General features: G+C 36.0%; 1 protein-coding gene across 5 annotated transcripts in view; it reads right to left on the minus strand.

Moving 5' to 3' along the window:
• Nucleotides 1–12,000, minus strand: part of LOC6050531 (cGMP-dependent 3',5'-cyclic phosphodiesterase) — a 116,977-nt gene that overhangs the window by 20,842 nt on the left and 84,135 nt on the right. For all 5 annotated transcript variants that reach the window (XM_038255873.1, XM_038255870.1, XM_038255871.1 and 2 more), the window contains exon 7: nucleotides 5,748–5,878. In XM_038255873.1, the coding sequence (XP_038111801.1) occupies nucleotides 5,748–5,878 (131 nt within the window). The remainder of the gene's footprint in view (nucleotides 1–5,747; nucleotides 5,879–12,000) is intronic.

The following is a 12,000-nucleotide window of genomic DNA, read 5'->3' on the forward strand; positions in this document are numbered from 1 at the left end:
AAGAGAATTTATATTCAAAATCTCATGGGTAGGGGAAATTCTCGTAGGTTTGGCAGGAAACAAGCTTGCTCACTTCCTATTGAGCTATTAATCACTCGATTTCAGTTGAAAACGCTTTTATGAGCAGTAATTGAACGTCAAAGTGCTGATATGGCATAATTAGAGGCGCGATTTAATTAGATGCTGTTCCCCTATATTTTGGCAAAATTTTCCAAGTTAGACATTTTGAAATGCTCAGATAGTTTTTGGGTAAAACTTTAATGCTAGATTAAATTTTCAAAAGGTCCTATCTGCTAAGGAATTCTATCACTCATAGGTAATTTTGAAAATTTACTCTAGAATGTATATCTACGTTCAGTTGTGCAATGTTTAATTCTTTTTTAAATTTTGTTCAGAAAATTGTTCACTTTTGGAATAATTTCATAAAAAATAGGAAACTGAAAATATGAAATGGAAAACTTTTCAAGAAATGTATATTGATGAGAAAGTTGCAATATCCAACGAAATATGTCGATTCAGCTCTCAAAATGTCGGAAAATAGCCCATCTTCAATCTTCCGTTTTATTATTCCTAAAGTACTCGAAAAAGTACACCGAGTGACAATTGTGACAAATTTGGCATTAATTTAAAAGCATTGAAATATTTGAAATAACGTTGTCAATTCTCAAAAAACTAATTTCATGCTACAATTTGTTGGAAATTCAATGAATTATCGAATCGAATCGACAAACGACGACTGTTTTTGCCCACCTCTTGCCCATTGCATCATTGGTTTCTGCATACAAATCTCTATTCAAATTTGTGGCCTGTCTACACAAAAGTGCTCTGAAAATATTCAAAAATCTGTAACTCAACATAGGATTTCCTGATCAATTTAGTGTCTTCGGCATAACCGTAGTTTTAATCAAAAAAAATAATTGAAAATTAAATTCCATTCAGAAAAAAAAGTTTCTACTTATGAGCTACAGTGCTTGATGACAGGAATAGAACCCGCTTACCAGGTCACGGTAGCACGGCAAAAGTTTTAATTACGGCCGAGAAAAAGAAATCGAAAAAATTTAAGTGCTTTAGCGCTTTAGTGAAATTTTGATAAAAATTCACCGTTTGCGAGTTAAGCCCAATTTTTGCATGTTTACGCAAAAATTTTATAGCTCTACTACTTTCATTTCTTCACATTGTTGATTCGATTCCGTAGATCCGGTTGCTGAAATATATCCTTCCAAAAATGATAATAAAAATAAATGAGGGTTTCTGATTCTTACTCAATTAACCATAATTTTTACATCGGCAATATATTTCCAAAAATCTAAATTTTTTCACCCGAACATAAATTGCTAATCATGCAATAAAGTTAAAAAATCGAGACATTTGGTCCATTTAAACCAGTGTTCCCACGAGCCTGAGCCATCGGCTAGGCTAGGTTCATTTTTCTGATTCAGGTTCACACCACACATCGGCAAGCATCGTCGGCTCAGGCTCACTGAGTGCCGTGAGCCATGGTTCATTTGGTTCAAACCAGGCGAGGCTAGCCAAAATGAACCATTGCCTTGAACCAGGTTTGAACCTGATCAAAGAATGTTAGGCTAAACGGCAAGCTTTGTTACACTGTAGTATGCTCAAACCGTAACATTGTTACACCGTAAAAGTGTTACACCGTAACAATATTACGGTGTAAGGAATGTCACGGTGTAATGAATGCTACGATGCAACGAATGTTGCGGTGTAACCATGTTACGATGTAACCAAACTACGGTGTAACGAATGTTGCGGTGTAACGATGTTGCGGTGTAACGAATGTAACGGTATAACGAATGTTGTGGTGTAACAATGTTACGGTGTAATCATACTATAGTTTAACGAATGTTACGGTGTAACGAATATTGCTGTGTAACAATGTTACGGTGTAACCATATTACGGTGTAACAATGTTACGGTGTAATGAATGTTGCGGTGTAACGAATGTTACGGTGTAACGAATGTTACGGTGTAACGAATGTTACGGTGTAACGAATGTTACGGTGTAACGAATGATGCGGAGTAACGAATGTTACGGTGTAATGAATGTTAATTTGTAACATTGCTACACTATAAGATTTGTTACACAGTGCATTATTCCTATGGTTTTCATTAGCCTGGTTAGCCTGGCTTAAGCCATGGTTCATGGTTCACTGAACCAGGATTGAACCACAAAGGGAGGCTTAAGCCGAACCAAGTTTATAGGTGAACCTAGCCTAACAGGTTCATAGTGGGGTAGGCGTGGCTGAATGGTTACGCTGTTCGCTTTGTAAGCGGAAGGTTCTGGGTTCGATTCCCATCTGCCCCTATCGAGAAATTATGGAAAGAAGGAATAATTCTGAACACTTGAATATGAACGAAAAATTCATTAGCTCGCGGCGGGGTTCGATCCCCCGTCCTTTGGGTCAGCAGACAAAAATGCTAACCACCAGACCATCGAGGCTTAGTTGTCTAGAAGAATTAAGAATGCTATAAGAATCCAAGAAACTTGATTGGAATCTGTGTGAACCTAAGAACAGGACAATGCAATATTGAATGCAAAGTTGAATTCAAGGACACTGGTTGCATAATTGTTAGGCGAATATTGAATTTTCAACACGGCCAGAATTCACCACAAAAAGCTTGGTGAACCGAATTGGGAAAGCTTCCAAAAATGAATCCAAGAACATACGAAGAATTAAGGACTATAAATAGATTTGACCGGCCGCATCACTTACCACGGTGAATCCTGGCTTCACACCCATCTTACTAACACCCTCAAACCTCACGTGATACTTTGTCGAAGACGCAGCTGATTTAGCGGTCTTCATCACTCAAGTATCGGACTAAAATTCCTATCCACTTCCCCCGTGTCTTACCACTGGTCGTGGCCGGCGCTGTGATTGGCTAGCATGATAGGGACATTTGAAAGTTGCGAAGTGGTGATGATTGGTTCCTACTCTTCATCATTGGTCCACGGAGCAATTCTTGGAGGTCCTGGTCAATAACAGAGTAGCAACTACGGGTAGACACCAATGCTATGCTATGCTATGAACCTAGCCTAACAGGTTCATTTGGGAACTCTGAATTTTAAACCAATCAAAAAATGATTAAAAGGGTGATAAAAAAATGGAACATTATTCATTTAATAGTCCTGATTCAACCTACAACTATGCCGAAATCAATTTAAAGATTTTCGAATATTTTCGTAGCACTTTTGTATGGACAGCTCAGAAATTTGTTTGAAGATTTAAATGGACAAACAAGTTGCAAAATGACATATATTATATAGACTTAAAATCGAAGGACAAAGTTTTATCCAAATCTGAAAATACAAAATTGAAACTCGCGAAAAAAACAAAAAGCGAGTAAAAACAGTAAGCCGGGTTTCAACCCAAACATTTTTGACGGTTGAAAACTATAAAAAATGTTTGAACTCGCCATTGTGAATCGAAATTTAGCATGCAATAGAACATATTTAGAACATTTTTTACTGTAAGTGATATTTTCAATGTAAGTATAATATTAAATTGGAATTTTATATTTTAGGGACGAAAAGACCACTTGAGCTATATTATACTTAGTTAAAAAATGCGTAAATTTGGAAGGTGTAATGTTATCTTTTTTAATGTAACCTCTAACATGTAATATTTCCTCAATTTAGACTTAAAAAAGACTAAATTTACACATTTTTTATAACAAAAAAGATGTACCCATTCCGAGATGAAATATTACCAAGGTTTTTTTTTACTGAGTAGGGTGTTGGAATTTAAAAATGCTGACACTTATAAAAAAAACTTTTAAAAAAATTCGCAAAAAGTGGCTCATGTATTTTTTCTTACTAAAAACCAATTGATCTGGTTCAACCAAATTCGGAACAGAAGCTGAAAATTTTGGTCAATTAGGCTAGTACAAATGTTATTTTTTAAAGCAATTGTCCCTGGGCACTGGTCAAGTTCGAAAGGGACGAAATAATATTTAAAAAAAAAACAAAACAAAACAAATTGCGTAAATAATTTGTAGAAATTATGATTTATCGAAAAAATAATATTTCAGCTGTATTTTGATTTATTGTGGAAGTCTTCGAGAGCAACTAACTGTCCTTTTTGGGCATGGTCAAAGATAAAAACCGAGTCTGCAAGTGAGAATCTGCTAACGAGGTGGAAATAAGATCACATCGTTAACCAGCTAGAGCTACGTGTTTTTTCGCCTAATTGAAATTGTAACACTGCAAAGTAATAAATACTCCAATTTACAAATCCAGTTACATATTTCCAACGCTCACTGATTGCACAAAACACAACTCCCGTTTTCAATCTGCTCTGCAGTGTCACATTTTGTCTTGTTCCAAAGAATTGGCTCGATGCAGCATTCCAGGCACGATTTCACTGCTGCTGGTGTGATGAGACCTAATTGAGGGAACCGAAAAAATCGATATCGGACCGATTGGTCAATGATGAGAGAAACCGCCTCGAAGGAAGCCAAAGTTCAACGCGCGCGTCCCTAAATGGCGAGATATTTTGTTGTTTCTTTCGCCAACTTTAGTTGAGCCTGGACCTGCCAGCACAACACACTGTATTAACACACCCTGGCCGACAGTTTGGCTCCGTCACATTGCGGCGGATGTACGTTGTTATAATATATATATATGTTATGAATATCCTGCCAGAAAATCTTATTTTGAGGGGGATTACAGGCTGTGCTGCTTCCGGTGGTGAAAGAAGTTGGAAATGTTATTCGACTTACTTTTTTTTTGAATGTATAAAAAAATGAATCAAAAATATTGCTAACCAACTTTGAACCTTCCTATCGTACAAAAAAACACACTGTCCAATTGCGGATGAAGCAAATCGGATTTCATCCCTAAGCTTTGATGGTGCAGAGCTAACCAGTCCTGTGTGTGTGTCGAAGAAATCATCCCAAGCGAGAATTGGACCCTCGTTCAAAGTTGCGAATTTCCGTTTCCGGATCAAAGAAGTGCTCTCGAGCAGTGTTGCCATTTTGCACCGCACGTACACAAACAAAAACACGTGTACTCAAAGCTCTGAAGTCATGCGAATCGAATTTCCCGCCCAGAATAATAACTAGTCTGGCAAGTTTTGGGCTGGTGCTTCCGAAAGACGGCGTTGGTGTTACGTTTGGGAGAAGAAAATTCGTTCGAGCAAAATGCTGAATGCTAACTTGAGAAAGATTGGCATCAACTTTGCCAACCTAGAGAGTCCTTCCAGTTGAACAAATGAGCAGGTTTTGAAAACTTTTCGAAACATCGTTTCGCCATTAGGACCTAATGATTTGGGCGTCGAAATGGTTGAACAGGGTAAAATTTGAGAAAATGGAAACTAGGATCACGAAAGCAATCCAGATGGGGCATAAGGATCATAAGGAATTATAAATTTTTATATTGATATTCAGGAATTGCTTAAATTGTACTGACAAAACTAGATCAAATCCAGAGTTTTTTTTGAAAAGGACCAATAAGCTATTGTCTTTCATATGTTTATAGGACCTAATCAAAAAAAACTCGAGAAATGTACATAAAATTATTATATAATTTCAGAAAAATTCTCAGATGAAAAATCCAGCGACCGTTTTTTTGAAAAAAAAAGCTTGTGCTTTTCAAATTTCAAAAAGGGGTTTCTCACTAGTCGTTCTATTCCTATAAAACAAAATTTGCTGAAGCGGCAACAAACCCCAATCAAAAGATGGAAATTTCACCTCCTCAAAAGGGTTCTCAGCCCCCACCTTCTACTCACCTCGTTACCGTCAAACACCTTCGACACCAGTTCGCCGGTAGCCTTGTCCAGCAGGAAGAGCGAACACCGTTCCGCCGTGGTAAGTTCTTTGGCTTCTGTCATAACGCCCCGCAGCAGCTGGCCCAAGTCACCTGTAGAAAAAAAAGCGAAAAAGTATGAAAAAACGGACAATGTGTCAATATGACGTGGGACTACAACGTAACAGGGGTTGAGGTGCTAATTAAAAATCCCTACTAAATCATGACCAAACAACCCCCCCTATCACACACTGTCTGCTGAGTCGTGTCGGACACGACTTTTACAGGAAGTGGAAGTTTGGGTCCAACGAACGGACGACTGTTCCACAAATATTGACTTAACAATGTGTGCACTCAAGAATTTTCATTTTGCTGAAACGAACTGCACAATATTTTTAGTTAGCAGTAGTTTTTTGCACTTTATGCATGATGACTTTAAGAGAAAACTTTTCACTGACGTTGTTCTCTATTAAGACAAAAGAGGAAACTGATGAAAAGCACATTCTCAGAACAGACCATTGTTGGCCTGTCCGACCCACACTTCTCTGACAGTTACTCCAGGATGCTTCAGGTCAATGTGTAGTAACGCAGTAGTAACAGAAAGAGATGCTGTTGCGAGTGCAACAACGTTACTTTTTGAACAATAACTGGGGATGTAGGTAGTTGCAGCATTGTACTTCTTTACGCACGTGCCACGTGCAACAATGTCCTGCATTATTTCTATAAACAATGTCCAGCGAGATATTTTTTGCCGTGGAAATGGATATAATTAAACAACTAGTCTGATCTTTCAAAAAACAGCTTTTTAGGGCAGGGTGAGCCACAATGAATAATTAGTAGGTATTGTGAATGTAACCCCCCCGGAGTTGTTCTCTACAATTTCGTTAATTTTGTCGCAATTGTTTAATTTTCATGTTTTGGTTCAGATGAAACTTTGTCCATAAATTTCCTATGTCAAAAGCAGCCATTCTGCGTCATTATAGTATAGTTTTTCCATACAAGTCTCCATACAATTTTGGTGACTGGTCATACAAAATAGGCAATAAAATGTGGGTAATTCTCTACCAACTCACACGAAATCGAGAAAAGTCCGAGGTCCGTTTTTTGATATCTCGTGACGGAGGGCCGGTACGACCTCTTCCATTTCCATTTGAACATGCGAAAAAAGAGGTGATTTTCAATAATTTGCAGCCTGAAACGGTGATGAGATAGAAATTTGGTGTCAAAGGGACTTTTATGTAAAATTAGACGCCCGATTTAATGGCGTACTCATTCCGAATAAACGTATTTTTCATCAAAAAAACACTAAAAAAGTTTAAAAAACTTTGCCATTTTCCGTTACTTGACTGTTAAAAAATATCGAAACATGTCATTTTAAGGGAAATTTAATGTTCTTTTTGAATCTACATTGACCCTGAAGGGTAATTTTTTCATTTAGAACATTTTTTTTATTTTTAAATTTGGTGTTTTTTCTAACTTTGCAGGGTTTTTTTAGAGTGCAATAGTGTTCTTAAAAGTTGTAGAGCAGACAATTACAAAAATTTTGGTATATAAACATAAGGGGTTTGCTTAGAAACATCACGAGTTATCGCGATTTTACGAAAAAAAAGTTTTCAAATTGTTACATTTTGCGTTTCTCTTTGTCGTCCGTGCCTGTCCCGGGTGACGATGAACGGCCGTGATCGACGACGAACAACTTTTTCAAAACTTTTTTTCGCAAAATCGCGATAACTTTTAAGAACATTGTCACACTCTAAAAAATAACCCTGCAAAGTTAGAAAAAACAAGAAATTTTATAATTAAAAATTTTGTTCTAAATGTAAAAATGACCCTTCTGGGTCAAAGCAGATTCGAAAAGTACATTGAATTTCCCTTAAAATGACATGTTTCGAAATTTTTTAAAGTCAAGTAACGGAAACTGGCAGAGTTTAAAAAAAATTAGTGTTTTTTTCGATGAAAAATACGTTTTTCGGAATTCTGAGTACGCCATCAAATCGGGCGTCTCATTTTACATAAAAGTCCTTTTGACACCAAATTTCTATCTCATCACCGTTTCAGGCTGCAAATTATTGAAAAACACCTCTTTTTTAGCATGTTCAAAAATGGAAGGGGTCGTACCGCCCCTCCGTCACGAGATATCAAAAAACGGACCTCGGATTCGTGTTCAGGGACAAAAGTTACCCCTTAGGACAAAGTTTCACGCAAATCGAAGAGGGGTCGGGCAACTGCTGTGTGAGTTGGCGGAGAATTACCCATGCATGAAATTCTATATCTTAACCCTCTACAACCTAACCCCGCCTTTAGACGGGCTTCGATCTAAAAAATCGCCAAAAATCAATTTTCCAACCGATTTTTGATCTTTAAAAAGCATTGGAAAGAAGAACTCTTGAAATTTTAGAAAATTTCAGGGTTGGAAGTTCAACTTGTTTTATGTGACATTGCCAATGTTTTTAAAAATGTCATTTTTTTAGGGGTCATCTTTGGCTGTGTTTTTTACTAACATTTCCTATATTTTCAGTAAAAAGAAGTATGCAGTAATTTTTGTAGTGTCCCAGACTATGCCTCTACGCATTTCTTTGCAGTTTAAATGATGATGGTGCCATTCTATAGCAGAAAATGTGAAAAACATGCAAAAAATTGAAAAAGTGACTGTAAAAACGTGAAAAAATTAGATAGGCAAAATGTAATTATATTAGGTGGTAGAATAGGCCAAATACTACCAAAAACAAACATAAAATAAACAAGATATATGCAAATTAAAATACTAAAAATAAAACAAGAAAAACATAAAACAAGAGAAGTAAAGTTTTTCGTAGAACAAAAGTTGCTCAAAATGACCTCCTGAACACGGGAAAAATAAAAATTTTCGAAAAAAAATTTGGGCAGTAGAGGGTTAAGAAGAGATTTTCTGATCGAGTTGTCTTCGGCAAAGTTATAGGTTATGAATAAGACTTTTCGGAAAAAATTAAGTAAGCGGAAAAAACGATTTTCTTAGTTGACATTTTATTAGGGGAAATCTACCCTTTCCAATCAAACACCTATCTTCGTCATATGGAGAGTTTGATGCTCGATTAAAGCTCCAAAAATACTATTTGGGCTATAAACTTACCAGCAACAGCACCGCCTCGAGTAAGCACGCAAATGTATGCCACTTACTGGCCAAAAAGATCACATTTAATGCACTTTTGATCATAATTTGTATTTTGCGAGACCACTTCTCATCATTTTGTTGGCACACACAGTGACACACACGAGAATCCCTCAAACGCTTAATGAATATCGCCAAAATTAACTTTTCACTTTCGCTTACTTTTTCACGGCGCTTAAGAGCGAGTTTTTCACCGATGTGAAACAGGTCGTATCGAGGTGCTCCGATTTGGATGAAACTTTCAGGGTTTGTTTGTCTATACATGAGATGAACTCATGCCAAATATGAGCCCTCTACGACAAAGGGAAGTGGGGTAAAACGGGCATTGAAGTTTGAGGTCAAAAAAACATGAAAAATCTTAAAATTGCTCGCATTTCCGTAAAACTTCATCAATTCCAACTCTCTTAGATGCATTCGAATGGACTTTTGAAGCCCTTTAAAATGTGCTATAGACATCCAGGATTGGTTTGACTTTTTCTCATAGCTTTTGCAAATTACTGTTAAAAATGGATTTTTTTAAAACCTTAATAACTTTTTGCAACAGCCTCCAACACCCATACTCCCATAGGTCAAAAGTTGGGGAATTACATGGACTATAAGCCTACGGTATTAACTTTTTGGCCAATCGTAGATTTTCTCATAGCTTTACGATTTTTCTAGAACAAACATTTTACAACGTTAGTTTTTGCCCTGTAGACCTCCATAGCGACACTCATTGGTCTCAATTTTGTCATATTCGGAATCCTCAGAAAATTTTACGTTAGATTGAGGTGTTGGAATTTTGAATTTGATTGAAAAAAATGCCATTTAGAATTAATTAAAATATTATTTAGCATTTTGTCGGATTAGGGGTAAAACAAGTTTTCGCCTACTTGATACAGCATTTGACGTATTGATCATAGGGTAAAGAAGATCTATTTCTTTTTTCAAAAATGTTTTATTTAATTATTTTTTAAATCAAAATTATAACTCCAATACTTCTAACTTACGTGAAATTGTCCGAGAATTCCGAATATGACAAAATTGAGACCAAAAAGTGCCGTCTTCTTGGCCTACAGGGCAAAAATTACCGTTGTAAAATGTTTGTTCTAGAAATATCGTAAAACTATGAGAAAAACTGCAATTGGCCAAAAAGTTAATACCGTAGACTTATAGTCCATGAAATTCCCTAACTTTTGACCTATGGGAGTATGGGTGTTGGAGGCTGTTGCCAAAAGTTATTAAGGTTTAAAAAAAATCCATTTTTAACAGTAATTTGCAAAAGCTATGAGAAAAAGTCAAACCAATCCTGGATGTCTATAGCACATTTTAAAGGGCTTCAAAAGTCCATTCGAATGCATCTAAGAGAGTTGGAATTGATGAAGTTTTACGGAAATGCGAGCAATTTTAAGATTTTTTATGTTTTTTGGACCTCAAACTTCAATGCCCGTTTTACCCCACTTCCCTTTGTCGTAGAGGGCTCATATTTGGCATGAGTTCATCTCATGTATAGACAAACAAACCCTGGAAGTTTCATCCAAATCGGAGCACCTCGATACGACCTCTAGAACAAACCGAGCAAAATTTACAAATACTGCCTCTTAAGATATGAAATTGCTTCCAACTACCGGCAACATGTTCTTTTGACCCTTACTTAGTCACTCACTTGAAGAATAATCCCGAAAAATGTAATAAATTAGCAAGCGCCATCAAAAAAACAAACGCGTCAAGTCGTTTGACGTTTCAATTTTCACTTTGCATTCAAATCGAAGGCTGAAGAAAACCGAGCGAGAGACGAAGGCAAAAAAGAACAAAGGCTGGCCGTCAACACCACCAGCAGCACAGCCAGCGATGCCAGGAAACTTTCCCTATAAATGCCACTTTTCGTGAGTGTTCGTTTGAACTGTCAGCGCAAATGGCAACACTCGACAGAGTGTTGGAAGAAAAAGAACTAAGCCGATATTAGAAAAATGGGCGTGGCCCAATGCATTCGCCTCGATTAGAATACCCTTGGGATTTTTTTGTTAAATGCTTGGTAAAGAAATAGAATAACTTTTAGTGAAAGTGAAAATAAACAGAAATGTTCACAAAAACTTGCTCTACTCGTTGGTGTACTTGGTTTTAGTAAAATTCAAGGGAGACTCTAGATTATCCAGCATCATTCAAACACGACCGCTTATTAGGATTAAAATGGGTAGATTTCCCCTACTAATAGTTAAATTCCCAAAATACGTATTTTTGATTTTCGAAACTTTTTTAATGATTTATGGGACTAAACAGATATCTTCTGAGCCATAGTACGTGATGGTGAAAAATCTGGTTTGGGAGATATGTTTTTTTTAAATAATGTTTTTCTAGAAAAAAAAAGAAAACCTAGACAAAAAAGTTATTAAAAATCATTTTTCAATTTAATTTTTTTTTTTTTTGAGAAGCTGAAAATATCCTACAATTTTGTCTCTGGAACATTGAAAAGCGTGCAAGTTGTTTCTCAGATACAGCCTCACACAGAATTCAAATCGATTATAATAAAACTACCCAAGTGTCTCCTAATTAGTCTGTAATTTCAACTGACGATATCTCGGAAACTATTGGTCCGAATTTCAATGTTAAAAAGTGTAACTAACAAGTGTTACAAATGTAATTCAAATTTTTTATATTTTTTTCTAAACTATGAAATTAGGAAAATTATCACTCTGTAAACCTTACAAAACTAAAGATTGAAAATTATGTTTAACTGTAAAGCTCAGAAAATCACAAAAGTTTCATTTTTATACATTTTTCTATTATCCGCATTATTACACCAAGCAGAGGTCCAATTTTCAATGTTTCTTAGACAAAATTTTAGTAAATTTTGTGAACTCTTAAAAAAAACAGAAATGTTCAATCATGGGCATCTGTAAATTACTTTTCGATTGCAAATTTAATTTTACATTTTTAAGTGCAGTAAAAAATTAAATGGAATGAAATCAAAACTCCTGGCAATGCTTTTGTATGGCTCAAAAGTTCCAAATAAACCAAATTCTAAAAAAAATAAAAAAAAAATAAATAAAAAAAAATACGGATCATTGATTTTTTTTTAAATGTTAATTTAAAAACTGGCAATTTTCCG

This window comes from Culex quinquefasciatus, chromosome 2 (assembly GCF_015732765.1).
Source record: "Culex quinquefasciatus strain JHB chromosome 2, VPISU_Cqui_1.0_pri_paternal, whole genome shotgun sequence".
Classification (NCBI taxonomy): Eukaryota; Metazoa; Arthropoda; class Insecta; order Diptera; family Culicidae; genus Culex; species Culex quinquefasciatus.